The sequence below is a fragment of the Diadema antillarum genome, unplaced genomic scaffold (assembly GCF_040938485.1).
Source record: "Diadema antillarum isolate AM-2024a unplaced genomic scaffold, OU_Dant_1.0 scf00000071, whole genome shotgun sequence".
In the NCBI taxonomy this organism is placed as follows: Eukaryota; Metazoa; Echinodermata; class Echinoidea; order Diadematoida; family Diadematidae; genus Diadema; species Diadema antillarum.
Window position 1 is genome coordinate 11,412,510 of NW_027270960.1, and position 27,996 is coordinate 11,440,505.

General features: G+C 41.1%; 1 protein-coding gene across 1 annotated transcript; it reads left to right on the forward strand.

Annotated features, from left to right (window-relative positions):
* The first annotated feature begins 1,509 nt into the window (after positions 1–1,509).
* Positions 1,510–19,232, forward strand: LOC139717086 (methyltransferase-like protein 25B). The gene is made up of 10 exons (XM_071628593.1): positions 1,510–1,642; positions 9,130–9,315; positions 11,412–11,527; positions 12,052–12,241; positions 13,939–14,099; positions 15,096–15,123; positions 15,528–16,446; positions 17,146–17,302; positions 18,019–18,203; positions 19,141–19,232. Exons 2-10 carry the CDS (start codon positions 9,202–9,204, stop codon positions 19,230–19,232), a joined length of 1,962 nt encoding a protein of 653 aa, XP_071484694.1. The 5' UTR covers positions 1,510–1,642; positions 9,130–9,201.
* The last annotated feature ends 8,764 nt before the right edge of the window (positions 19,233–27,996 follow it).

Below are 27,996 nucleotides of genomic sequence, written 5' to 3' on the forward strand. Positions count from 1 at the left end.
ATGAAATATTATATGGTTACATAATGTTCATTTCCTTTTGAAATAATGTATTTTGAAATGACTGTATTTCATTATGAAATAATCAGTTCTTTGGCGAAATGTTCATTTTGTTGCAAAGTATTTGAATTTCTTTATGAAATGGCCATTTCATTGACGAATATGTTTATTTTCTTATGAAATGACTTTGTTTTGATATAAAAATAATCATTTCGTTAATGAAATATCTTAATTCCATGATGAGATATTTAGGGCCTATACAATTATATTTCATAAAGAAATGATCATTTCGTCAATGAAATGTTTATTCCATTACGAACGAGTATCATTGACGAAATGAACATTTTGTTATGAAATGCCTGTTTTTCGTTGTGAAAATGACTGTATTTCATTGCAAAATGATTTCATGTTGTCATGAACATTTCATCAACGAAATGATTTTGCTGATGAAATGGTCACTTTCGTAACAAAATGATGTGATCAATGTTGTATTGCAATTAGTATCAATTCAGACACAAAAGGGATATGACTTATAAACATATAGTCCAGAGCATGTTGGTATAAGGCTAGAGAAGGTACATGAGTGCATGGGAACATCATTTTTACAAAAACAGAACAAAACAAAGAGAAAAAAATCCACGATGACAAGGTGCTAGACTTTGGGAAGGGGGTATTGTGACATGCATGCGCATTCCTGGTGGTCATAAACAGTTTGGGGCCTGGTGAATGAACGGGGAAAAACTGTTTCAAAGCTAGCTCAAGTTGAAGACCCCGGGCAAAACCACTGGCAGGATTTTAAGCAAACGGCATGATTCTACATTTTTTTCATTTGAATTCCCCGAAAATAATGCTGTTTTACTGTTCGTCACTTTGAAAGCTGGTTTATATCCGAGGGTTAAACAGGGCCCTAGTTTATCGAAGGTTTGTTATTCCAAAAATGAAAGAGAAAAAAGCAATTCAAAGTTACGTTATTTCGAAGGTTTGTTGATTCGAAAGTTAAATGTAGTGTTTAAGGATCGGTATTCTGAAGGTTCGTTTCTCCGAAAACTAGAACGGTTTCGCATTTCGTAACGAATATTACTTATAAATCATTTCGCAACGAAATGACTGATTTCGTAAAGAAACAGACCATGCGACATTTGGCGGCCCATAATTCCGTGTGCGCTGGCCGCGTTTTTTTTTAAGACGGCACAGATTGGGGCATGGCGCGTGTTAAACCTATGGGAAAAACGTTGGGTTAGGGTTTTTGGTTATGGTTATGGTTAGGGTTAGGGTTAGGGTTGGGGTTAGGGTTAGGGTTAGGGTTATAGGGTTTGATGGTTAGGGTTAGGATTAGGATTAGGGTTAGGTTTAGGGATAGGGTCCCCGATAGATTTTTAGTTTCCCCAATCTGTGCCGTCTAAAAAAAACACGCTGGCCGTTCCTCAAATTCGTTCTCGTTTTGCTGAACGTGCGGATCTTGATGATGCGGCGCGAGCCGCGAGGCGCGGGCCCGGGGGCTGGGTGGGGAGGCCGAGATGAGAGATGAGGGAGCGGAGCCCGGGGAACCCACGTGTTGTATTTGTACCTGACTTTCGCTTTCCTGGAACCAAAGATCCTGTATGCTGGAACTGATTATCTTGCTCTGATGATATATGAACGCATGGTGACTATCTCCGCCTTCTGTAGAGTCTGCTCATGTTCTCCTTTAGACGTCTACAGCTATTATTGGTTGATTTCTTGCTGAATTCAGAATTAGACTGCTCCATCACAACAATGGTCATCCATATTGTTGTAGTAACGGTAGTACTTACCGGCACTACTGGCGAGTTGCAACTGTAACTTGTCTTGTAGCTCAGTCAGTATGTCTTTCAATCAGGTTCCAGGTCACAACTGAGGGATGCGCGTACAGGCAATCCCTTTTATACCTCCCCTGTGTAGACAGGGGGGTTAGGGTGAAACCGCTAGGGGGCGCTACTACTACATTCCCCCCCGTTTTATAAAACAAGGGGCATAATAGGAAAAAAAAACAGCCCCGGCCAAAATAAAGACCCAACTATAACCCCCAAATCCCGCACAACCGGGGATCTCGCAGAGCCCCACCCATGGGAATGCACAATCTGACCAGCCCTCGGGGGTCTGCCGAGGGCAGTTCAGCGGGCCACCGCCTAGGTCACTCATGTACTGAGTGGAGGTGCAAGGGACCGTTGATGTTGGGAGGGAATAAAGACCCTATAGCCCCAACTAGCATTAAAAACAACACCTTAAAATAGGGGAAACACCCCTCTCATGGGATGACCTAAGTCCCAAAATATAAGACTGTTCCTATTACAAGGAACACCAATATACAAATAAAAACCGCCAAAGAAAACCTTCTTAAAACAAAGACGTGCATAGAATGCAGCAGAAGCTTAGTTGGCGAACCATAACAAATATGTTGTTTTGGCCACCAAAACTCTCATAAAACCTTAATGTGTGACCAAAATGAATTAAACACTTCCCTAGCCTAGCATCTGTTTTAAAAAATAAAACTAATAAACCGAAAATACTTTAATTTTTTTTTTCAAACAGATACCTAACCAAATCTTTCTTATCCTACAAAATCCTATACAAACTATACTTTATCCTTGCGTGGGGGTCTGATCCTCCCATTAGGTTATAAAACTAATATCTAGTGGTGGCAGCCACCACTCTCTTTACAGGTATTGGGCTGTATCAGCTCCAAACGGGCATGGGTGTACTTCTTACACCCAAGAAAGGTGATGGGATCTTCCTCATCGCCTAGTGTCCTAACCACCAGGGAAGCTACTCGCCCAGCATGCTGGGGAGCTATGCAGGGTAAACCCCTACCTGGAAGGTGTGATAAATCCACCTTCCACAATCACAGGAGAAAGCATAGAGGTGGTTTGTTACACCTCTGTTAACACCTTACAGGGGGGTGGCCCTGATATCTATGCATATCCCATCCCTTTCACCTTACTGCATAAGTAGCGTGGGATACTACCAAGCATACCCTGGGTAAACTTAATCCCAAGATCTTTCTCTGGCTGGTGTATCACACCAGTAATCCTCTTCAAGGTGTTTGGAGGGATGATTGCGCGTTTCAACAAGCACACGCAAGAAGCTCGTCCATATGGTGACTGTTCACCATGCATCATTGGGATGCGAACATTCCCAATTTCTAGCCGTGAATGTTGTAGGTGCAGTATAATTCTATACTTACGGAGGAGATCTAACCCCAACAGCATTTCACCTTCAATAGGGGCCACATAAACCTCCGTTAAGAACTCACAACCCCCTAGCTTGATCCGAATGGGGTCTACAATCATACCTGGCATCCTCAAATCACGGCCATCTGCGGAAATAAACACATCCCTGATCTTTTGTGGACAAGGTTGTAACTTTTCATACACCTTGTGGGATATGATTGATATTTCCGCCGCAGTGTCCACCACTGCCTTTAGAGAGTGGTTACCTACCTTTATAGGTACTGCAAACAAGGGAATTGATCTCACCTTGCATACAGCCACCTCATCTAGGGGTGTTTGAGGGTCCAACTCCCTCAAGGGACTCACCCCACAGGATTTATCTCCATCTCTTGACTGACCTGTATTTCCTTTCTGACTAGAGGGTGCATCGCCTACCTGCTTTACTCCCTCTCTGTCTGGTGACAATATAGGAAATACTGGGATAAATTCAGGCTGGCTACTGCCATCCTCATCTCCAGCACTGTACTGGATATCAGTGGAAGGTTGGCCCTCAGTTGTGCAGGTCGGAGCAGGGCCTAATCCTCCGACCCCGAGGAGTTTGACTCCTCGGTTTTCCTGAGTGGCACCTTCTTGTTGTTAGGTCTGGACATATTTGGGCAGTTCCTTTCAACATGCCCTTCCTTTCCACAGTGGACGCAAAGGGGTTGCTGTCCTGGAGAGTTTGGAGCTCCCCCAGAATTACGGGGGTTCTGTCTCTCCACTTGTTGATTCAACTGTTTTCCTAAGGAGGACAAGTTGTCTAGCTTCCTTCCCATGGATCCCAGTATGTTTTCCATGGATGCTAGGCGATCCAACCTCTTACTCAGTCGCTCAACAGAGCCTTCTAAATTTGATAATCGGCGCTCCATTGTGGGCAAAGGTTGGCCATTTCGTGTACCTCCTTGACCTGAATGGAAGGGGGCATTTTCCACCCTACAGTCCTGGGCTTCTCCCTCATCTTCTGGGTTGAGGGCCATGGTCTTGACTTGGCGTGGCCTGCCATACACTGCTATACGGGAGTGTTGATACCACCGTAAGGCTTCCACTGCGTCGTCTACATTCAGGGGGTGTCGGTCAAGGGCATACCACCCTGCCTCCTTGTCAGTACACCCCTGGCATAGACGGAGTACCAGCTGTTGCTGCACCGCTCTCTCTGGGACTTCTGGAAATGCGCGACTAGCAAGTTCGTTCAAACGATCCGCCCATTCGCAAAGAGATTCCTCCGCGCTTTGACTGGCAGTGCTGAACTCTAATTGCGCGGCCTCCGCTGGCTCCTGACGATCGAACCGTTTTGCAAAGCGGTACACGACTTCACAATATTTGAGCTCCGGCTCGCGACTAATCAGGAACTCAAAGAAATTGCTAGCCTTGCCCAATAGGCACCAGCATAATTGATCCAAACGCTGGGCCGGGCTCCAGTTTCTCGCATTTGCGAAAGCCTCAAATTTGCGGCAAAACGCCCTCCAATTACCTGTTCCATCGAAGGTAACAGTCTTTGGGAGGTATTCGTAACCCCAGTGGTGTGGTGGGTCCATCCCAGGCCTATCATTGGAGAAGTCATGGGAATCACTTCTCCTGGCAGAGCTAGGAGGGTACCCCTCCTGCCTACCCCACTGGGTTTCATTGTAATCCCATTGCGATGCCCTGCCACCCATACGTGTGTATGAATGCTCTTTGGGTAGGGAGTGAATATTCTCCCTATCTCGGGAGTACTCCCTATCATTCCAACTCCTCCCTCTGGGAGCTCCACGTCGCTGAAACCTTTTCTGTCCGATTGCTACACCCTCAAATTCTTGGGAGTCGGAGGCAGAGGTGTCATGATCGAAAGCACCTCCATATGACTTCCCACATAGGGTGTCTTGTCGGGATCTATCTTGCTGCACTGAGCAGTGACGCAACTGCCCTGCATGGGAAGATGGGGTCTTCCCTGTTTGATCCTCCCTGGGGGGAGGATATGCATCATGGGGGTACGGGGAAGTCCCCCGAGATTGGACTCCTCCCCTTGATGTCTCAATGGGATCAGCAGTCGCAGTGTCTGAAGGTAAAGACTCTTCAGGCTCTAACTGCGGACAGAACACAAATTTCGGGATGAGATCCTCGATCCCTGGAATGTCAGAGGACTCCAACACGTCCTGAGTGACATTCCCATGCTCATTCCGGAGCTTCAAAATGTCATTGACTTGGATTGACGACAATCCAAGACGTACAAACTCACTACGGGATAAATAATTAATGGGCATCGCCATGACTAGCACCCATGCAAACAACCTATTCACTCAGCGAATATGTTTAAAACAGGTACCAATAACTAGACTAAATCAACATGTACTAATGAAGAAAGGATCTTAAACATATACTCACTAATACTGACCAATGATATGCCAATTACCCCAATCTGTAATTATCATAATCAGCAACACATCATTTGACACACAAACTATTACTCACTTTAGTTTTTACTACTCAAACACTCACAAAATACTATTCAAAACAAACACCAGATACAATTGTAAACATATATGGCTACTAATTACGAACCTAAAATGGGAAATTACAATTCGTTTCTTTTGCCTGATGTCACTTGAAAAATAATCACAGCTGTTCCGATCTCACTCCTCCCTTATCAAAAAAATAGGGAGGTCACAGTAACAACTCAACTTGGGTAAGAGTCAGGAGTCTAGGACCTACAAATATAAAACCAAAATAGAATATGGCAATGCTAGAGAAATAAATCTGTGCTTGCAGAAAAACATATATTTATGAAAACACAATCTCTTTACGCTAAAAGTTACCGTACAAACACAAAGGCAGAAGCAAAACAATCAGTCACAATTAACTTTACCACCAGCACAAGTGAAAAGGACAACACGCAATAAATGTATCATGGGACACATCCAACGCACAGCAGCAATACAGCACACGTCATAAGCAGTAGAAACTAGGCCCAAGTCAAATGTGGTTACGGATACAGAACTATTTTTGTATCTGCAAAACAATCCAAAATGACAGTAAAAGCATGAAGGTTTATACACTACCGATATTCAAAACAAATAGTTATCCGGATAAACAAATCAAAAGTTAACTAAGTAATGTATCAGATACAGTGTACTCACCGGAATGATGTCCTTCAGCACCGCAAAATGATGCAGAATGAATGAGCCAAGTTGTAGCACCAGTCAGGCAAAGGACAGTCACACAAACAATTAAAAATTATTGTATAAACGGTTGCAATTCCGCACAGCAAAAGGAGAAATGCAATCCAATCCTCCTATTAAGTAAGGAGAAAATAATGACAGGCCCTCCTCACCAAGAGGAGTGAATGGTGCCCACCAACTTCCTCCCTCCTTCCCAATCGAAAAGGAGGACGTAGCACTCCCTCACGTACGTAGAGGGGGATACCTCCCACAAAAAGTGGGGAAATGCACAGACTTCCGCTGCCGCTAACTAATCGCGGGGCAAAATACTCCCGCGAAAATAGAAAAACACGAACGTTCCACAATTAACAGCTTGAGAGAGAGAGAGGAGAGCACTGGAAAGGGCAGAATAGAGGTAGCAAGAACAGTCAGAATGACAACAGAAAGTGAAAATGTCGACGCAACAAACAAAGAGAGAATGAGCGCGACAATAGAAAACGCGATCGAGAAAGGAAGGTGATCACGCTTCGAATCTCGCAGGTTGCGAAAAGTAGGAGAGAGCGCGACAGAGAAAACAGAAGAACACGAATAGCCGCGCTATACGAATACACACTGAAAGGGGAACGCGATGCCGGAGAGGTCCAGCACAACAGGCGCGCAGCTCACCGCAGGGAAATACCCTCCCTCCTTACACACGATGGACGTGGAGAACTGTGCACGCCAGAGCCTGAACACACTGGAAGCTTTGACGGAACGGCTAGCGAGTGCAGTGAATACACCCCGCACACACGAGCTATCCGTCAACGCTATCGCGCGAAATATCAGGCAAGTTAAAACTCGCCTGAACTGGGACACACAGGTATACACAGGGATACAACACGCAACGAATACAGTGATATCACGCAACGAATGGGGCAAGGGAGGTCCACCTACCCAAGCCACCGAGACACACGTGTGGAACGAAACACGTGAAATAATTATGACAACTGTAGATCTAGCACGCAGACGACCACCACGCAAATACACGTAACGCGTATACAGGGCTAGACCGAGATCTAGACCTGGACCACGTTTAAAAAGAAAAACGCACCACGCAAACAATGACAATCGCACTCACAAGCTGAAATCACGCCGAAGAATAATTTCAGCAAACACCATCGACAATCAAACTAACAAACGAAACACGCTTGCAACTAGAACAATCAGAAAAGATGATATTTCAATGAATTTGGAGCTCCCTGAATACAGGTGGGCCTGGTCTAGTGCAAGATGTTACAAATCACGCACTGTCACTCAAACAATCAACACACTCCTCCTCCCCAACAAGCAAAATTACCAATGAAAACGATTACACCAAGACAAGCACAAAACGAGTTACACTACAGGAACAATCGACAAACGTGGACACCGCCAAGCTCCCTCGCGCTGCCAAGAGCTCTCGCCTCGGCTCCGTCGCATGTGCTCCACCCTTCGCGTATCGGTGCGGTATAGGAGTGCAACGCCTGTTGGCGAAAATAATAGCGGCAGCGGAGTCAGCCTAAAATGCGGCTCTATGTCCACGAAAACAATGGCACAGGAAGTAGGACAATTGTCCGTGACGCCACTGTTGTAGTAACGGTAGTACTTACCGGCACTACTGGCGAGTTGCAACTGTAACTTGTCTTGTAGCTCAGTCAGTATGTCTTTCAATCAGGTTCCAGGTCACAACTGAGGGATGCGCGTACAGGCAATCCCTTTTATACCTCCCCTGTGTAGACAGGGGGGTTAGGGTGAAACCGCTAGGGGGCGCTACTACTACAATATTCATTAATAATATTGTATTTATTAAAGGGAATAGTCTAGATCTAGTAGAGTCTTCTGCCCTGGCTCCGTTGGCATTCCTTTTAATGTCTAAATTGTAGGGTTCTATAGTTCAAACTTCAATGTAAATTATGAGAAATATTCATTTGGAATGTGTAACTCATGAACTGTTAGAGCTCTAGTGTTACTGAGATAGTGAGGATGAGTGCTGCATGGTGAGTTGCCCTGTGAGTGTTGACTGTTAGTGTTATAAAATCAGAGGCAGAGCACCACAGTGGCACCACACCTAACTGCACACCTAATTTGACCTAATGGGGCTGTGGACTAGCATTCAGGATCATGACAGGGGTAGTAATGAACTAGTATCACGGATAGATTTCAACTTAAAATCGAAAAATTCCTTCAATTTGAAGACTTACCATTACAAGTAAATTTGAAGTGTTGGCAACAGGTATTAAATGTGCAATGTTTGGTTCTGCCAATAAGTCCCTCTCTGTTCGAATTGATGACTTATTTAATGTGACCTGGTCGAGAGGAACCTGGCTGGGACAGCTATGTACACTAAATTGACGGCCAGCGCATGCGCACACATCACATGCGCACAAATTTCAAATCCATTGACCGGATAAAGCTCTCCCAGGTTCCTCTCGACTGAGTCACATTAAGTCATCATTCCAATTCGAACAGAGAGGGACTATCGGCAGAACCAAACATTGCACGTTACCTGTTGTCAACACTTTAACTTTACCTGTACACGTAGTAAGTCTTCAAATTTAAGAAATTTTTCAATTTTAAGTTGATATTTATCCGTGATACTACCCCTGTCATGATCCTGAATGCTACAGTCCGCAGCCCCATCATACTAACTACTACGCTACACGTTTGGGGCTGCTGGTCGCAGTCACACCATACCAGACTTCTTCGAGTTCAATTCATCTTCATTTGCATCTTCTTATGATCTGCTTCCTTAGACATGCTAGTTTCTACTGCGTCTGCTAGCCTAGAGTGATGTGCTGAGTGTAGACAATCTGTTGGAAATCAGAATGCCTACAGAGGTCGCCTGCTCAACGGAGACGGTGTCTCAACTCCGGGTCTATGTACACCAGCTCCATACCCTCGCAAGACATTACAAGGGGCTGACTGACTCGTATGTTGTGGTACGAAGTTGTGCTTGTTATGGGCACCCTAGACTGCAATTGCAGCCATAAATGAGCTGGTGAAATTTCATTGGTCTACGTGTGGTTTTAGGTGGCATGCAAGATTTGAACATCATGTACAGTGCAAGTAGCAGGGAGATAAGAAGTCTCTAAACTGTCTAATGAGAAACTTTTCTTTTAAAGGTGCATGGTCCCGGTGTTGTAGTCAAATGCGTATGCGGGCGCACGGCGCAAGTTTCCTATAGAGACCTATGCTATCGACTCCTCTTTAGCGCTTACGCTTTGGCCCACTTCCCCGAGTCCGAAGAAGTCCGATCCACTGTAGTCAGTGGTCGGATCACAGTTCGGCTCATGATTCGAATAAGAGGAATGACAGCTTTAATGATAATAAAAAGTTTTGGTACCTCAAAAGTGTCCTTGAATTTCCTTGCCTTAGTTTGTGTTTCAGGTTAAAGTACCTTTCATATAACTAACACTGTGAGACTTGCTCGCCCCAAAGTGCTCTCATGTCTTAGTAATCATGCAATTAACTGCGACCAGCAGCCCCATACGCATAGCGACCAGCAGTCCCATACGCATAGCGTAATCGGGCTTCGCATTGTAGCATTCAGGATCATGACAGATTTAGTATCGCAGGGTAAATGTCAACTTCAAATCCCATAAATTCTTCAATTTGAAGACTTACCAATTAAGTTGAAGTATTGAAAACAGGCTTCGGGCAACGTTTGGTTCTGCCTATAGTCCCTTTCTGTTCGAATTGATGACTGAATGTGACTCGGTCGACAGGACCTTAGGAGAGCTACATACAGTACACTGAATATTACAGCCAGTGCCTGCGAACACATCATATGCAGTCCGCACACAAATTTCAAATCCATGAACGGATAAGATGTTTGTGTGCGCATGCGCTGGCCATAGTATCCAGTGTATGTAGCTCTCCCAAGGTCCTCTCGACCGAGTCACATTCAGTCATCAATTCGAACAGAAAGGGACTATTGGCAGAACCAAACGTTGTTCGAAGCCTGTTTTCAATACTTCAACTTAATTGGTAAGTCTTCAAATCGAAGAAATTTTTGGATTTTAAGTTGACATTTACCCGCGATACTAAATCTGTCATGATCCTGAATGCTACAATGCGAAGCCCCATTACGCTCTGCGTATGGGGCTGCTGGTCGCAGTTAGCTATGCGTACAATGGGCTGCACGCTGCTGGTCGCAGTCAGTGGTTTCGTACAATATTTATCGACGCTGGTCAGCGTCGGCTCTGGTACGAAACCATTATTGCATGATTACTAAGACATGAGAGCACTTTGGGGCGAGTAATTCTCACAGACAACGTACTTTAACGGGAAACACAAACCAAGACAAGGAAATTCAGGGAAGCTTTTGAGGTACCAAAACTTTTTATTATCTTTAACAACCTTCTTTTGTGAAGTCATAATAAGAAGCACATATGCACGCACCCTGGCATTACTACAGACTGCGCAATGCGCAGAGAAGACAATGAAGGCAACATTACTTAGCAACACGTACGCACTTTACTCAGCTCAACTTCGGTAATCTTCGTATCAATGCTAACGGTGATCGGCAGTAACATCAACAGCGCCCTCTACACTACCGGGACTATGCACCTTTAACAAGGATTTTCAAAACAAGACCTCTGAGCCTCTTAGTTCTGCTTTGTATTCATTTCAGATTGATTTCAAAGGAAGGCTTTTTATTTTGTTTACAAATCACCCACATTGTAAAATATAGTCTATGATGAAGTATTGTGACGTGTACATATGGATTGTATCATTGGTGAGGTTTCAAGTCAAATCATATTGTGTATCATCAGGTCGTTACACAAAGATTTTAAGGCCACGTTACTGTAAGAAGTTGTGGAGTGAGGTTATTTACTCCACAAAAGAGTGTGTTGTGATGAAAGCATTTTTGAAAATTGTAGGCCCTATTTGTCATCACTTATTGTGAACAGGACTGCTACAAGAGGTACCCATAGTTCAAAAACAATAAGAGCATATTTATAAGTGAAAAATACAACAGATCCAATGTGTAGCAAAGATATTTGACTGTGTTGCCCTTTTTCTCATGATTCAGGAATTTTTTGTGAAGAACCACTGGGATCTGTTACCAAAGTCGTGGCATGTGGCACTAAGGGGTCTTTCACATCAAGAAGTGGTGAGGTTTCTCCTCGATGAAAAAGCTCCAGAGAGGTGAGTTTTAGAGAGGGAGAGAGAGAGAGAGAGAGAGAGATTATGTGAAGTCTTAAGTTATCTCAACATGCAATAACAGTGTTTCAAGAAACTCTTCTTCAAACATAGTATTGACATTTATGAATTTGTGTATTGACACCCGCACCAAGGTTCGACCGTGTGCAAAAGCATAGGTTTCCATGTGTAGCAGGTGGTCAAAATGGACAATGTTTTGGTCAAATTATGGGCAGCTTGCATTAGATCTGAGATTTAAGATGAATCTAATATATATATATATATATATATATATATATATACATTTATATTAGATGTATATTATTATTATTATTATTATTATTATTATTATTATTATTATTATTATCATACATACATGTATGTATATATGGAGGGATTGAAATGTCTTTATTTGTACTGTATCTTATTAGCTTATAGCCTCACTCATGATCTGGGGTAATGCCTGCTCTGTCCTATTGTACTTCATAACTGTAGCAAAAGTCTGATTGGTTTTTGTTTGTTCCTTGTAGATATCCATCAGTATGGCCCCTGTCCTTACTCTGCTATCGTGCTGCCGCACACGGACTTGCCCTAGACCCCACCCCAAGGGAAGACCAATGCAACAGAGTTCAGGAGGATCCAACCCTGAGGCCAATAGACCTTCTCTGCAGGCTACACGTCAAGGCCAAGAAACGCCATGAAATCCTCAGGATGGCAAAGGTACCATACTGTAAACCAAGGAATGTTCGCATGCAGCATTGCATTTTAATTTCACAAATTTCGGGAGAGCCAAGATTCGCAAAATTAAAATGCTCATGAAAGTTCTTGTCTACACTATACGCGTTGAATGTTAGAGGCAATTCGTACAAATTTTACACCGCAAAAAAGGTTGTCAGTTCCAATTCGCCAAAAATTTCATGCCGCGAAAATATCGTGTTTTACAGTATTCCTTTGGTTGTTACAGAGACTCCAACTCTCCCGTTTTCGACGGGAGATCTCCCGCCAAAAGCCAATTTTTGCAAATCTCCCGTTCTCCGGCTTGAGATTTAATTTCTCCTGCCCTGGCTCTGTGTCTCCCGCTTGAAATGATTTCTCACTTAATATCATTGTATGTTGAAAAATAAGCCTTAAAGATAGTACGAGAGAGCGTCTAGAACCCTAGAGCTTCCAGGCCGTGGACCCTGGCCACAAGGAACTTCGCGCTTCGCACACATCAAATTGGAGTCTCCCGTTTGCTAGGGGTTTCAGGAGGGGGAATCTCCCGATCAGAAGGTGCTTTGGGTTGGAGTCTCTGTTGTTAGCTTGGGTGCTTTTCAGTCATTATTGTTATAACAATATATGCCATATTAATAGCAAGTCTAATTTTTTAATGAATCAGTCTTTCGAAACAATTTCAGGAGTGGTAAAATTTGTGATCTTGGAATACAGGAATGAATGGAGAAATTTAAGTGTGCATGTTGCATTCATATCAGGACCAGAATTGACATTTGTAACATGTTGTTAAATTTGTTAATGGCACTTGACTTGCAAAATTTACGAAAATAGAACCCCCACAAAATGTATGGCACAGCCGTCTGCCATGAAGGAGATATCTGGGCATCTTTGAAAGAAGTAATGTAAGCAAGAAATCAGAAATGATCATATAGTAATTCTTTTGTTGTAGTGAAGCAAGACACCATTCTCTAACAGACACAGGGTTGGTTGAACTGTAGGGCTTCTGACTTAAGATGCTTGAGTCACGTCTTGTCAATAATGCAGGAGAAAATGGCTATCCGATCCAATTGCAGCTTGTTTTCAGCACCCCAAACTAAAGGCTTGAATGAGCTATTGCGATAACAGTGGACTCCCATTTTGATGAAGTCCTCGGGACCAGCAATTTCCTTTCGTTATAACTGAACAAATAGACAACAAAAATACATAGAGTGCATAATGTTGCAGCCTGAATTTTTACTTCTTTTTTTAATCATGTTCATTAACAGGAATAACAGGAGTGCACTGTATTCATCATCTGGCATGGCATGGGTTGTCTGGGGGGGGGGGGGGGCAATTGGAGCCCAATTTTCAGATTTTTGGCTCCTTGAAAACCCTATCGTGGATTTTCACCAACCTTCGCAGGTAGCAAGCCTTCAGATGGATAGGATCTCAATTTGTTCAAATGGGCGCTTCAGTACAGTGCACTCCCTTATATTGAACATGGTTGTAAGAAATTCTGATTACAACAAAATAAAACTTCAGGTCGCAACGTTATCCTTTCTGTGTTTTTCATTATTTATTTGTTCAGTTATAACAAAATTTCGGTATAAAATAACAAAAGAAAATTGCCGGTCCCATGGACTTCGTTATAATGGGAGTCCACTGTGATATATTCTGTCACTACATGTACATTATCCCAGCACATATCTTTGCCCCCTTGATAGGTGATAAACGCCACATGCCGTGCCAGTGGTGCTGAGAGAGTAGTGGACGTTGGTTCCGGTCAAGGTCACCTGTCGCGGCTGCTCTCCTTTGGCTACGGCCTTCCTGTCACAAGTATCGAGGCTGTTGGTTGCCATTTGACTGGGGCAGCAAAAGTGGACACGTGAGTGTATTGGCAAATTTCAGATCATATCATGAGTGTGCAGCAGATGGATTTAAAGTGAAAACATAGTTGTGGTAAGGGTTTGAGAACCCGTCTTGCACCGTTTAATATTTGCTTGCAATATATCAAAAGAGTCAACCAAGAAACTTAACTGGCTGACGTGATTTTGCCAAGATGATGAATTGTTTTGGAGTATTTTGATATCAAAAATAAAAGTCGGTGTATTAACTTTTATTCCAGAAGGATCCAGGCTAACTAGGTCTCAGGACAAATTGGCCCAATTTCAGAGAATTTACACACAGTTTGTGATCACCATATTCTATAGGCGCACATTCATTTTGAATCAACTCGGCCCATAACTACAACCAGCCAGAACGCGAAGTGCTCCCATAGTACAATACTGTACAATCCAAAGGGACAACTTGGCCCTGCCATCAAAGCGAGTCTGGGTTAGCCTGACCCTGTTCTGAGATTGCAACTCCGGCAAAAGTTTTTGATTAATATTTTGCATTTTCATCGTTACCCAACAAATATCTTGTCGTTACAGCATTATTCCACACATTTCTTAGGCATATGTGTACATTTTGAAGCGAAATTTGACAATTCTGCAGGCGTGCCAGAACTGTTTTACCTTTAATTCATATTCAAAGAGTGTCAAATTTTCACACAGGACCTACCAGGTTCCAATAGACACTGGTTTTGATCTTTGTATCTTGATTGAAGGTGTTTCTGATATGCAGTGTGTATACAGGATGATAAAGGCACAACTACAATTTATGTAGTTTTGGTTTGTGGTTCCCAGATTGCATGATTTCTGGAACACAAATTGAAGACAATTTTAATTCATGCCATTCAGTGTTTTGTAGATAATTTCAGTTCATGCCATTCTTTGTTTTATGAGGAAAAGTGATTTTCTGCTGGTAGATATGCAGCAAGAATTTGAGAAGACACACTGCACAATAGCTGTACCTATCCCTTTCTCATTTTATTTCACAGGAAAATCAAGACCATCATCCAGAAAAGGGTGAGTATCTACCTTAAAAAATACTTGCGGCAGTTGTTTGTCTGTACACCTTTGTGCGTAGCATTGGCTATGGCAGTGTATATGTGTGTGTATACATGTACAGTGTAATGTAGAATAACTCACTTTGCAGAAATGTATGTAATACACTACAATGATAATTATTTTGATGATCTAATACAGTGTAATTATGATCGCAGTGATGATGACAAAAATAATTTAATCAATACCTATTTAATTATATCAGTAGCTCATTTTACCAGGGATAAAAAAACAAAAGAATATATTGGGACTGGGACCTGCAAAATTACCTCATCGGGTATCTCTCTTTATCTGACCTCATTATAACAAGGCTCTAATGCACTGTTCATCATCGGATGAGATATTTTGCTACTTTCTCTCCATAGATTAACCGGCTGGAATCTCAACCTGCTGATGGTATTCTTCACACACTACCTCAACACGTTGAGAGCACTATCCACCCTGGGATCACAGTGGAAGAATTCCTCGGTGTCATCAACAACCAATCAGGTTGCGCCAGTGTGGAGCAGGACAAGTCTATATTCACTGTGGAGGAGGGATTCCACTCTGCGCATTCTAGTGAGGGACAAAATGAAGAAAGAAATATGGAAAAAGGAATGTCTATGCATCATCATTCGGCCAAGAGGAGCTCTGACGTGCAGTCTCCCGAGTATGCAGACATAAAACAGAAATACGTCAAGGACGACAAATCAGATACGACTTTGTCAGGTCAAAGATCTGAAAATTACAAATTTTCCAACATTTCAGAAATGAGGACAGACCAGAAAATGAGTGAAGTTGCACAGAATCGTAATGAAAATCTGATGATGACTCCAAGGGAGGATGCAGGAACATTTGCACTGGTTGGACTCCATACCTGCGGGGACCTGGCCCCGACCATGCTCCGCGTCTTCGCCAAGTGCGAGCAGGCACGGGCGCTGGCATCCGTAGCGTGCTGCTACATGAAAATGGAGTCTGCCCTGCCTTCAGCACACGGTGGAAGTTTGATTGGCGGAGACACGCAGACTGGGGTATCCTCTTCAGACAAAAAGTTTCAAACAGACACCCAGTCCTTCCAACAGGTTGATCAAAATTGTGGGAACGATCAGGAGATTGTTGGAGGCAATTCTACAAGAGGAGATGAGCTTTGTTGCAGTAGCAATGGGATGACTAGTTCTGAGACTATCACTTCAAGGGGATTTCCCATGAGCAAGTGTCTGAGCAGTCTTGGAGACAGTGAAATTCAGTTTGAAGCCTTGGAGCTTGCATGTCATTCCTTGGCCAGCTACAAGCAAAGATTAAAAGGTACATATCAATTTCATGCTCATGTTGATGGCATTGTAGTTTTACTTCCAGGCCAACAATTTGCCTCAGTCTTTCTTCTGACAAGAAGTGATTTGCCTTGATAGATAATTGATACAAGTTTATATGAGCTTGATAGAGAGAATCCATCAGATATTAATTGTGAGCCCCCCCCCCCCCAAAAAAAAAAAAAAAACAGCTGTATTTGAGGCACTGAACAAACTATCGAACCATTTTTACAGTTGATGCATGCAATTCATTCTTTACTGGTCATAGCTACACCTTTGGAGACACACCTGGTTGAGCATGTAATCCTTATGATATGTTCCTCTGGGCTCTGAGAAATCTATCGTTATATTACAAAAAAAAAAGTGCTCAAGCAGACTTGCGAGTTATATTCATTACATTGGAAAAATGCAAATAATAGTGCAATACCTGCAATTTTCTTACAGGAAGAAAAAATATATTGATTGAAACTCTGTTTTCTCTCGAAGGATTTTTTTTTTTTTCTGGGCAGCATAATGCAAATAAGCATGAAGTTAGGCCACGAATGCAGACATTCTTGTCTACATTTTGGGAACCGGGTATGCCAGGTTCTCATAATAGCAGTTGACACCACAGGAACCTGTGTAAGGAAGGGGTAAAGGCAGTCAATGTATAGAATATTCTCTTTATTTCTTGTGTTAATCTTTGATTTGTCAGATGGACATCCAAACCTGGTCCTGCATGGATACCGTGCTACTCTAGAGCTCCTCATCCAAGGTCACGACCCAGCCTTGACCCAGTCACATGAGAGCATTTGCAGAATCAAGAAGGCTGTAGCCAGCATTAGAAAGCCACACCTCAAGTCATTCAAAGAGTGAGCCCCCTGTGTTGTGTCAGTGCTTTTGTTAGCTTTCATTGATTGTTATTCACAGATACAAGGTGTGGAGGTACTTCAGGATTTGTATAGTTGGTATTACAAATTTGACTGCAGGACTATGCTTTGTTTATCTATCACCAGAACTATCTAATTGATTTCTTCACATGTTTGCCTGCCTTTTGTGAATCTAATCATTACTGAAGAGAAGATGAGGGAAATCTTTATCAAGAAACATTGTATGACAGGAAACCCTTCCATCTGATCTTTTTATGTTATATTTATGTTATATTTAAAGCTGAATGGACTGGCTTTAAAATACTTACCGTAAATTACACTAAAGAGTATTTATGGGCATTTAAAAGTGAATGTAAATGAATGAGTGATTACAAATAGAGTCATCAGCCGAGAAAGGAGTTACTTTCAGAACATACATGTAGCGTCTTTATTACCAACCTCCTGAAAATGGACTTGAATGTAAGTGTTTCCTTCATGCACAATCTGGCAAATCATTCTCATGATTTTTAAGAATATACTCTTTCTGGAAATATGCAAATAAATTTGCTCTGAAGTCACCAAACCTCTTGATAATTAGATTTTGTTGCTTTTGGCAGATACTTATCAGATCTTCTGTTGCATCTCAAGAAAATGTCCCTAGACAGTTACTTCATCAGCATTTACATTTCCCTATGCAACCTGTGAACACTTTAATTTAGGTATGCTGCCACCGCTCTCAGCAGTCTTGGCGTACCATACACAGAGGGCGGGCTTGCAGAACTGCAAGAACAATTCCAGCCACAGTGGAACGACGTGGTAACCTTCCATGTCTTACGCAGTCTGATGGGTCCGATCATCGAGAGCTTGGTCCTTACAGACAGAGTCTTATTCCTTTATGAGCAAGGCAAGTTCCAGAATGCAAATGAAACCTCTGCTAACAGATCTCCAAACAGAATGAAGCTTTTAAAGATAAATGTTGCCAAATTTCATAATGCAGATACATATTCCAGAACATGTACACATGTAATGTCAAGCCTTCTATTTTATATATATATGCCAAAATTGGCACAATGCTTTGTGAAGTATTTGTGCAAGCCCCATTTATTTCAGCAAACCTAACTCAATGTTATTGAACAGAATTATTGCAGTTCACACCTTCTTTGACCAAGCAGACAATTTCTATGTCGGAAGAATTTATGTAATGCAAAACAGAAATTAAAGATATAAAAAGTACACTCTTGATAACATTAATACCAGCTACTAGTAGATGACTTGAAAAATTAGGTCACAGGCATTTAATTTTGTTTTCAATTGAAGCTAAATTTTGCTATAGTATTGACTTTTGATTAGTCAATTAGGTATACCCTTTAATATTAAGTTTTAAGGTGAAGGAACCTGGTTAAATGTTTATGAAGTAGCAAGGATATTTGAGTATTGCAAGGATATATGAGTATCAACCTCATATTGATCAATGGTTTTGAGTATATCTTTTTTTTTGAGCTGTTTCTTTTGCATCTACCAGGGAATAATTTTCCTTCTCAAAATTGAATAGCAATTTTAGTTGATAGTGATACATTTTGAACAAAATGGTATACAAGCCTATGCAATGAAATTGCTATGCAAATTATATTTTGCATAGCAGTCATACAAAAATGCATAGCAAACTGCTACGCGATACCAGGAAAATTCCCTGATCTACAAACCGAATCTAACTCCTATATTATCATTGTGAAATCAAGGTCTTTTTCAGTCTTAAAAAGAGGGTAAACACCACACTCTATGATCTCTGCAATTGTACAAGTGATGGTACTACTTTCTTGTCATTTTCCGCATTATTCCAGGCATTGACAGCAAGTTGGTACCCATCTTTGATTCAAGCATGTCTCCCAGGAACTTTGTGCTCAAGGCCACCAAGGATTCCACCTCCAGATGACATCCTACCTGGATTCCTCCAGTGCATCTTACAAGCTCCACAAATGAGTAATATAAGATTAAGATGGCTAGACTTGGCTTTAGAACAAAAAATCCAAGTCATTGTTGCTTAATTTCAATTGATATCAAACTATGGCATGAATGCTAAGGAAGTGGTAGATACTTTAAGTACAGCAAGCAACCTTGAGTAGTGATGGCTTTCAGGTCCCTCCAATGTACCAGGCAATGAGAATAAGGTGCTTAGGATTGCAGTCTCCAGTCAAATCTGGGACCTAGTGATGTCATAGATAGATCTTGTAAAATTCATTGTGACATAACAACTCCTCAAGAAGCGTATGAGGTCCCTTATTTGAATGTGTGCCTTATTTTATGTATCCTTTCTCTTTGAAACCACATTATTTCGTGGGTAAAGTTAAAGCTTACGCAGGAGCAGATTATGATCAATCAATCGATCATGTCAGCTAAAACTGTTGAGATCCATGAATAAGATTTCCAGGCAGTCTTTGTCTTTAATTATCTGGGCAATGTCATGTGTGTCCTGAAGACCAGTGTCCATCCTCAATTAGTGGACGAATGTCCTCCCTTAATTAGTGGACAATTTTCCTCCCTCAGTTAGTGGACAAATGTCGTCCTGAGTCTCCTGTAGCACACCAACCATTGTAAAGTACTTCAGTATTCCCAACTCAGCCCTCATGCAGGTTCAAGGTACAACCTTTTGTCATATTGCTATGGTTGATTTTGATTCACAAATGCGACAAAAGGGTGTATCCAGAGATACATCCTTCTTGCATACCACACGTTGCTGTTGTTGGATGAATGATTCACTGTATTATGAAGTACACCCTTGTCAATTTTTTGTGTTGCTGCACGTGGACCGTACATCTGTCAGTAATATTCAGCAAAAATTTGCACACAGCTTCTAATGGATACATAGTGCATGACTTGAGACTTGAGACTTTAGACTTGATCCACCAATGTGTTGTGCATTATTATACAATAATAAACTGTCTTTACAACAGATCTAGTGATGCTACTGCAGCTAGCTACACGTATGCACATGTGATCAATATTGATATGTTCTTTATTGTGTCACAGACTTGTAAGCTAATAACATTAACTTTTAATGGTATGCAGGCTGTAGAAATGAGTTAAACATGTGATACGTAACACTATCTAATGTTTGATTACATGGAATTAAACATTGCAAACTTCATTGCCTTAAGCAGAATGTGAAAAATTTCATGATACATGCACAAGTTTTACCGTACGGCATAAAAAAAGTAAGATAATCGGCCTTATAAGTTTTAGATTATGTTAAAATGTCTAGAAATTCAGTAATTAGGGTGTATTAGTAATCAACCTTTCCAGTCTACTTCCAATAACTTAATGGAAGGTTGCCGCTAAAGGTAAAAATTAGTGAAAGGTTTTAATACTGATAAGATAGAAATATTCTCATGAAGTATCATTCTGAAAGCATGTTCAATATAGTCTTTATGATTTTAAAATATTCAAATAAAAAACACTAAGCATTAACATCATATTGTTGTAAAGGTAAAAGTGATATTTGTCATCTCAATCTTATTAATGAAATGCTGAAGTTTCAGCGACATGCTGGAATGGTGACTAGTGGGCACACATTGGGTTGTCAGAAAGAAGTAGAAGTTCTTTCCTCCTTGAGGATACTCTATCCCATAAACATAGAAAGCTGCAAACATTGCTGCAAGTCCATGGCAGACTGTAGCAGGTGTTGCAATCTCTTCTATGTTCCTGAGAAGCTGGCTGGTTCCATTTGTAATGGGATCATTATGCAGGCGTGAAACTAGGATTTTTATGGGGGGGGGGGGGGTTCAAAATTGGAAATAGTGGACTTTTCTGAGGGAGTTAAGGAACCAAGCGGGATAGGGTCTCACTCTGGGAGGGTTTTATTTTCAAAATTAGAAACTTGTGTAATCAATTCTTCACCTTTATTAGTTCGGTTTGACACATGTATCAGCCATGAAGAAAAGTCTCTGATCATCTTCGTGCCTATATACTGAATTGTTCTTATACCTATTATCTATACCAAGTTCAGCATCATCCTTCTTGGATTTGTGTTGCTGAAGATATCAACCACCTCTTCCAGGTTGATCACTTTGTGGTAGTGAATATGGAGAAGCGCAAGAGACGTTAGTCGAGTTTTGGTCATGCTGGCTTTTTGTTTTATTTTGGTTGTTGTTTTACCTTTAAAAATCATTCTTCCGTCGTATTTGGAACTTTGGGAAGAAATTTTCACTTTTTTTTTCTTTTCGTCTGATGAGATCCTGTAAATGTGTAGGGAAAAGGTAAGAAAATAGATGTGAAGTAGTTTGCTGTTTCAAGGTGGCTAGACCAACGGTAATCTATATACAAACACTCAGTCAATGGGTGAATCACTGAGTATTTGGCTCCTGCGGCCAATGGCTGGTTTGAGGGAGACAAGGTTTCTACGTCTGTCCAATACCAAGTCTAGCAGCCAAGACCTTACAAGAAATCTGAGCATTTTGTGAAAATTACAATTGCTAGAGCATTTTTTTTCTAAATCGAAATCACTGAACACTATTCATTGATAGTGTTGTTGCAGTCGAAGCTTCTTGATCCTTCCCATGACATTTACATATGCTTTCCTTATGAACTTTCCAGCGCAGAGAATTGGCGATTATTTCCATGAAAAAAGTCTTTTTTGATGTTCCCGAACCAGTTCTCCACAAGGGCATTGCTGGCCCTGTTGATATCTGGTGCTGTGTTGCTAGATGTGCTACCCTTGCTGAATCTATCCTTTCTTTACAAACTGTTTGTAGGAAATGCAGGGCAAGTTAGTTTGGGGTGGCCCATGGGGTTCTAGTAGTTCAAACATGCCAAAATACCCCTACCATTACCATATTTTTTCATCATACTCACTCATGTTATATTCTGTTGCCCTGATGGGCCTCTTTAAAATATGGCATGGGCCAAACAATCAATTGCCCTATCTTGGAAAACTGTACATAGGGAATGCAGGGCAAGTTAGTTTGGGGTTCTAGTAGGTCAAACTCACCATGATACCCGTAAGATCATTTACAATTTTATGTATTTCAGCATATTCAATAACTTAATCTTCCCTGTTACAGTTACATTTACATATCATAGCTTACAAATGAAAGACAGAAAATGACACACACTGGACTTGGGATGATCAATGAGCACAAGAGCTCAATAAGTCTTTGGCTCAGGTGAGCTTAAAAAAAAGAGGAAAAATAAAAATACAAGTTTCACAGAAGTTCACTGAGAATTGCACTCGAAAAATATTCTAGGTTCCAGCAACTAAGATGATCCAGTGGAAATATTTACCAGACTCATTTCATCTTCATTTCAAGCTATGATCTTGAATGTCTTTCTGTCTCGTTCGGTACATGTACATGTTTGTGTGTTTGGTCTTGCACACAGGCAATGCTGAAACAGGATTTTTCTTTGCCAATGTCTTAGAACCAAAATGTAAGAAATTATGATATATCTAGAAGAAAGATGGCAAGTATGTGAAAAGGGTATAGAGACAAAACTATGGCAATACTTACTACTGAACTGATGGCACACTTGCATACGTAGGAATCCACAAACATATACTGTAAAACATGATATATTCGCGGCATGAAATTTTCGCGAATTGGAGCCGACAGCCTTTTTCGTGGCATGAAATTTTCGCGAATTGCCACTGGCGTTCAATGCATGTAGTGTAGACAAAAACTTTCGCGTGTATTTTAATTTCGCGAATTTCGGCGCTCGCGAAATTCGCGAAATTAAAATGCACACGAAAATTCCTCGTTTTACAGTATTCAGTGAGTTCACAAATGCACTGAACAGGAGAAAATATTGTAAAAAAAACTTTGTACTTTATTATTATTGTTATACTCTTTATTCGCTTCTTACAAAGCACATATAGTATATACAATAAAATATTCCTAAAAACATGCAAATACAATGTATATACACGGATACAGAAATAATGTATTAAACAAAAAAAAAAATAACAGACACACACATAGATTTAAAAATTCCTTCAGGGAGATCCAACAGACATCCACATATTTTCTGTTATTAATACATTTGACATTTGGTGTTTAAAAAAAACAAAAACAAAAACAAAAACAATAACTGCCGCCCATCAACCCTCCCTCACCCATGCCCACTCTGACTTTATGGAAACTAAGAGCTACTACTCAAACAGTAAAAGTATGTGTAAATGTGATATTTTCTACTCCACAGCTTTTTTCTTTCCTCTCTGCAAGTTTGAAAGCTTCTCCCTGCCATGTTGGTTGAAGCTGGCAGTTGAATAACCAGGAAAAATCTGGCGGACAAAGGCTGGGGGAAAAAGACAGAAAAATACAACATATCTGAAATATTAAAAGTCAACTTGTTCTCAAAATGATTTGTAAACAGGAGATATCATGACTCTTATGTGTACTTCAAGAACAGCAAAAAGTATACTGACAAACTCTCCTACCTGTGCCCTGTCAGAACTGAATGCATATACTGTATATGCACTGGCATTTTGCGCGTAACTCTGTTACATCAGCTTTCAGATCAGCAACAGTTTCAGGTTTCTTGAGCAAGGTAGATGCAGATGATGAAGTCTTGGAACTGTTACTGTCATCTTCTGTTTCTTGTTTGTGGAAGTTTCCACACACCCTTCTGCCTTTCTCTTGGATTTAGTTGCATTTTCATTTTTGAAGAACTCTTCCAGTGCATCCCAACTCTCCAGTAACCAGCATACCGCTTTGTGCAGTGATAGCCACCTAAGGCTCGTTAGGCTCTATTGTTGAGTGAGGATAGAATCTGTTTGGCTTTAAACAGTACGTATACATAATACATACTTAAAAATTAATTCTAGGCAAAAATCAAAAAAAAAAAACTGAAGGAAAATGTGTGATCTTTTGTATTTTCTAGCCTCCTCGGTCAGGAATGGCACAAATGAACCCCCATATCAGTAATTACGGCATGTGATGGAATCACTTTTTTGGTTGTTTTTGCTTGACAGCTCAGTGGACAGTCATTTACATAGTGTTACTACCCCTACCCCATCATGCTAATTTCTTGAAAAAAAAAAATTAGAAGATGCAAAAAAAAAAAAGTGTCAGATCCCTCCCCCCCCCCCACCCCCCAATACTTCTGTAATACTGTGTTTACAACTAACCTGAGTGTGAACCACAACCTCTAGTAATACTGCTTCAGCCTTGGTCTCGTCCCCGGCCTTGTCCCGAACTTCTAAGGCCAAACAAAGACTGGAATTCTCTCAAGCTGTTGCTCATCTGCAGCCCATAAAAGCAACTTACACATGTGTAGGGTAATTTATTACAGTTATGTCTTGTAGCAAAAAGAGCCTCAGAAATTTATAACATCCAGGAAATCTGCTCAAGAGAGGTCCCTGATCCTTGAGCAGACCTAAGCACTCGAGACAATCTCAGAGAGTGGGCCTCATGAGGATTCTTGCACTTCACATTGCCACTATATAACGACTAAACAATTGGTCAATGTTGGTGATGATTCAGAACTTTCATGGGAATCCATGCTCCCGTATTGGGTACGGGGAAAAAAAGTTTAACTTACAAAGCTTTCAACACTACATTACAACATTGTGAGGCATATGAATGTTTGGTGCTTAATAAATCAGTCGAAGTTTATACGCGATTAGTTCAAGCTGGGCTTTCCATGTGACGTCCACGTAAGAACGAATAAAGTTCTTTACAGCAGGTCAGATAGTCATCAGTCCAAGGCCACAGTCACTGCCTCCCAAGCTTGAACGCACTCTTCCTGCACTTTGCATTTACCGCATCTGTGAGCTCTGTTGTGAATTTGCTTCCTGTCGTTTGTCCTGGAAACTGTAGCTCAGCCTGAATGACAAGTGCACAAGATGCCACGTTTTTCCTCAACGCATCTTTCATCTTCCAGGCAGTTGACAAACGCAAAGTTGGAACCTGTCTCATATTAAGTTCGGTCATGGATATCTAATGTCACTGGACAAAAAAAAAAATAGCAGTGGTTAAAAGGACTTCCAATATGATTAATACCAATTACCATGCATTTTTATATCACTTTATTCCATCAACACTCAACGCATCAACGCCCATCTCGCTCTGGATGACCTTTTCGTTTGTGTTTGCGCTTAAGTACCTCTTGCTATCTTGGCCGCCCCTAGCCCTTCTGAGCTTGGGCCCAGAGCTATTACAGGCGGCGATGGGTCAGCTCGTGGAGGACGGCCTGTTGCTTGTTGAGCTGGAGGTGGCTGTACACCGGCTTGTGTGGGATGGCTGGATCCTGCTTGGGCTGGAGGTGGGTGGTTACCAGCTCATGCAGGATGGATGGTTGCTCTTTGGTTTTTCCTTTGTTTGTTTGTTTGTTTTTTTCATTTTCAATCGATAATATAGGGACTAACATAAGCCGTACGTTGGAGGTGCATAGTCCTGTTTCTCACTACAGGTATACAGAAGGGTGTCGAGAGCGAAAAAAAACAAACAGCATTAATGAATGAATGTGCCCTACAGTATTTACTGATGTACAGACGTCCTAAATTCATTTTCATGTAGATTGTAGCTAAACTCACCTTCAACTTTTCTGATCTGCCTTGTCTCAGACGGGCGATCCGGTCCCCGTCGGCCACCGTCCTTTTCAGGTTACCACGATCCGGTGAAGGTTGTCCCTCTGCTGTCATGTGTACTACCTGGCCAACAGGCAGACACATTAGTGATCATGAATCTGGAGTCACAGATGAGTTGCACGTTTAGACTATGGAACCCTTTCCTTTTGATGTAGAAATGTTCAGCTTGTCCTAGGTGAACACCATGATGTGGACGTGTGTGCAGTCAACTGTTCCGACAACTTGAAGGAAACCTGCAATCTCGTAAAATTGCATCTGAGATTCCCTCACCTCTTCTGCTGTTTGGGGGAACTGGATGTGCTGTTTTTATAATGAAAATGACAGAGATAGGAAATTTTATACAGTAGGGTAGCCAATATCTGCCATGAAAAGACATTTTTTAAACAAAGAATCATGTTTTTTCACAATTCTAATACATATTTCTTTTTTAGATTAAGTCCTTTATAACTCTTCGGATAGTAGATCAAAAGAAGCATTTCCAGCTTGTCATGTATTTGGGGCAATGTTGAACAAGTCAGTTGACGAAAATGATAAATGTAGATCGTTTGCACTGATGAAAAAAATATTTTACAGTGGAACTGTGTATTACAAAGCGACCTTATAAAAGTCTGTCATAGAAAGACATAAAGTTGGAGAGATGAAGATACAAACAAAAAGTAATTTCTCACTTTCTGTCTTTTTGCATGTTCATTTTGACTTTACTGGAAACTTTTACTTTGCTGTAGTAATGACATTATCTTTACAGCAATTTGTGAAATACATAAACAAATTTGAATTTCAGTTGAAGCCAACTTTCTATTTTAACATGGTAGAAATATGCTAATTTCCTTGATGATCATGATGTAGGTAGTCTATATTTATTTATTCATATTGATTTGAAATTATAGGTACCACTTCATTCTTCCCACGAAACTGTGAGGAAAATGAATATTCTTCCTTAACATATCAACTTTATTTTCTCCAACACCAACATTGTCAAATGTGAACGATATAAACCAATATACACAAAGGAAACTAGGATAAACTCACTGACCGTTAGGCCATACTTGTCAGTTCTTAAAGAGGTGTTACAGTTTCGGTTTTGATGGAGTTTGAGCTTCAAAATTTTTTTTCTGATGATAATTTTTTTGAACCTGTTAAGAGTATGAAAAAAAGAAATAATTGTTGAATAAAGTGGTTTATGAAAATCTCGCCAAAAAAGTTCAAAGCTGAATTTATGTCACATTATATCACATGTTTTTATCATGGCATTAAGTTGATTGTAACAAGAGAGGGGGCCCTTTGTGGGCAATGTTCCAAAGCAAAAAACAACCACACCGACACGTTAGTACAGAAGAATAGAAAAGGTAACTGTGAATTGAGCTGGGTATGGGGGCTGGAGAGTCATTCAGCGTTCAGAGGGACGAACCGTCCTGAACGTCACCTCTTACGAAATCAATTCTTTGAAAAAATTCATCTGTGAAAACAAAATCCGCGAGAGAAACCTGAAACAAGAAGGATTGATGGTTTGCAGCAGTTGCTGTTGCAACTCTTGAAAGAGTACCTTAGCCTTGTAAGTAACTTTACTTTGGCTAAGTTGTATGCTGCAGTTGGCAAGTTGGTGTAAATTACGATGTAGCACCAGGTACAAGTTTTCATGTACCGAACTCTTCTCTTCTCGGAAGAACAATCAAACTTTATGAATTGTTTGGATTAAAACAGTGACTTTGCCATCATTATTTGGACATCGTTTTAAACACTGAGATATACATTTTTCATTTCACCGGACTGAATAGTAAAAAAAAAGGTATTGTCTGAGTATAGGCCTAGTTGTTTTTTTTGTCATTATCACGAGTCAATGCACTGAACAACTAGGGGAGAGCGGGGCAATAACGGACAAATTTTTAAAATTCCCATTCTGAGCCAACAAAAGGGCCCTCACTCTTTATTCTTTTGTGGGATATACATATTAGGTATACGCATGGTGTGACATGTACAACCGATGAAACTGCTCATTTAATTTTGAGTTACCTTTGTTGAAAGAAATTGCCATTGTCCGCTATTACCCCATCCTCTTTGGGGAATAACGGACAGCTATGAGGGGAATAGCGGACACAAAGGGGAATAACGGACGCTTACC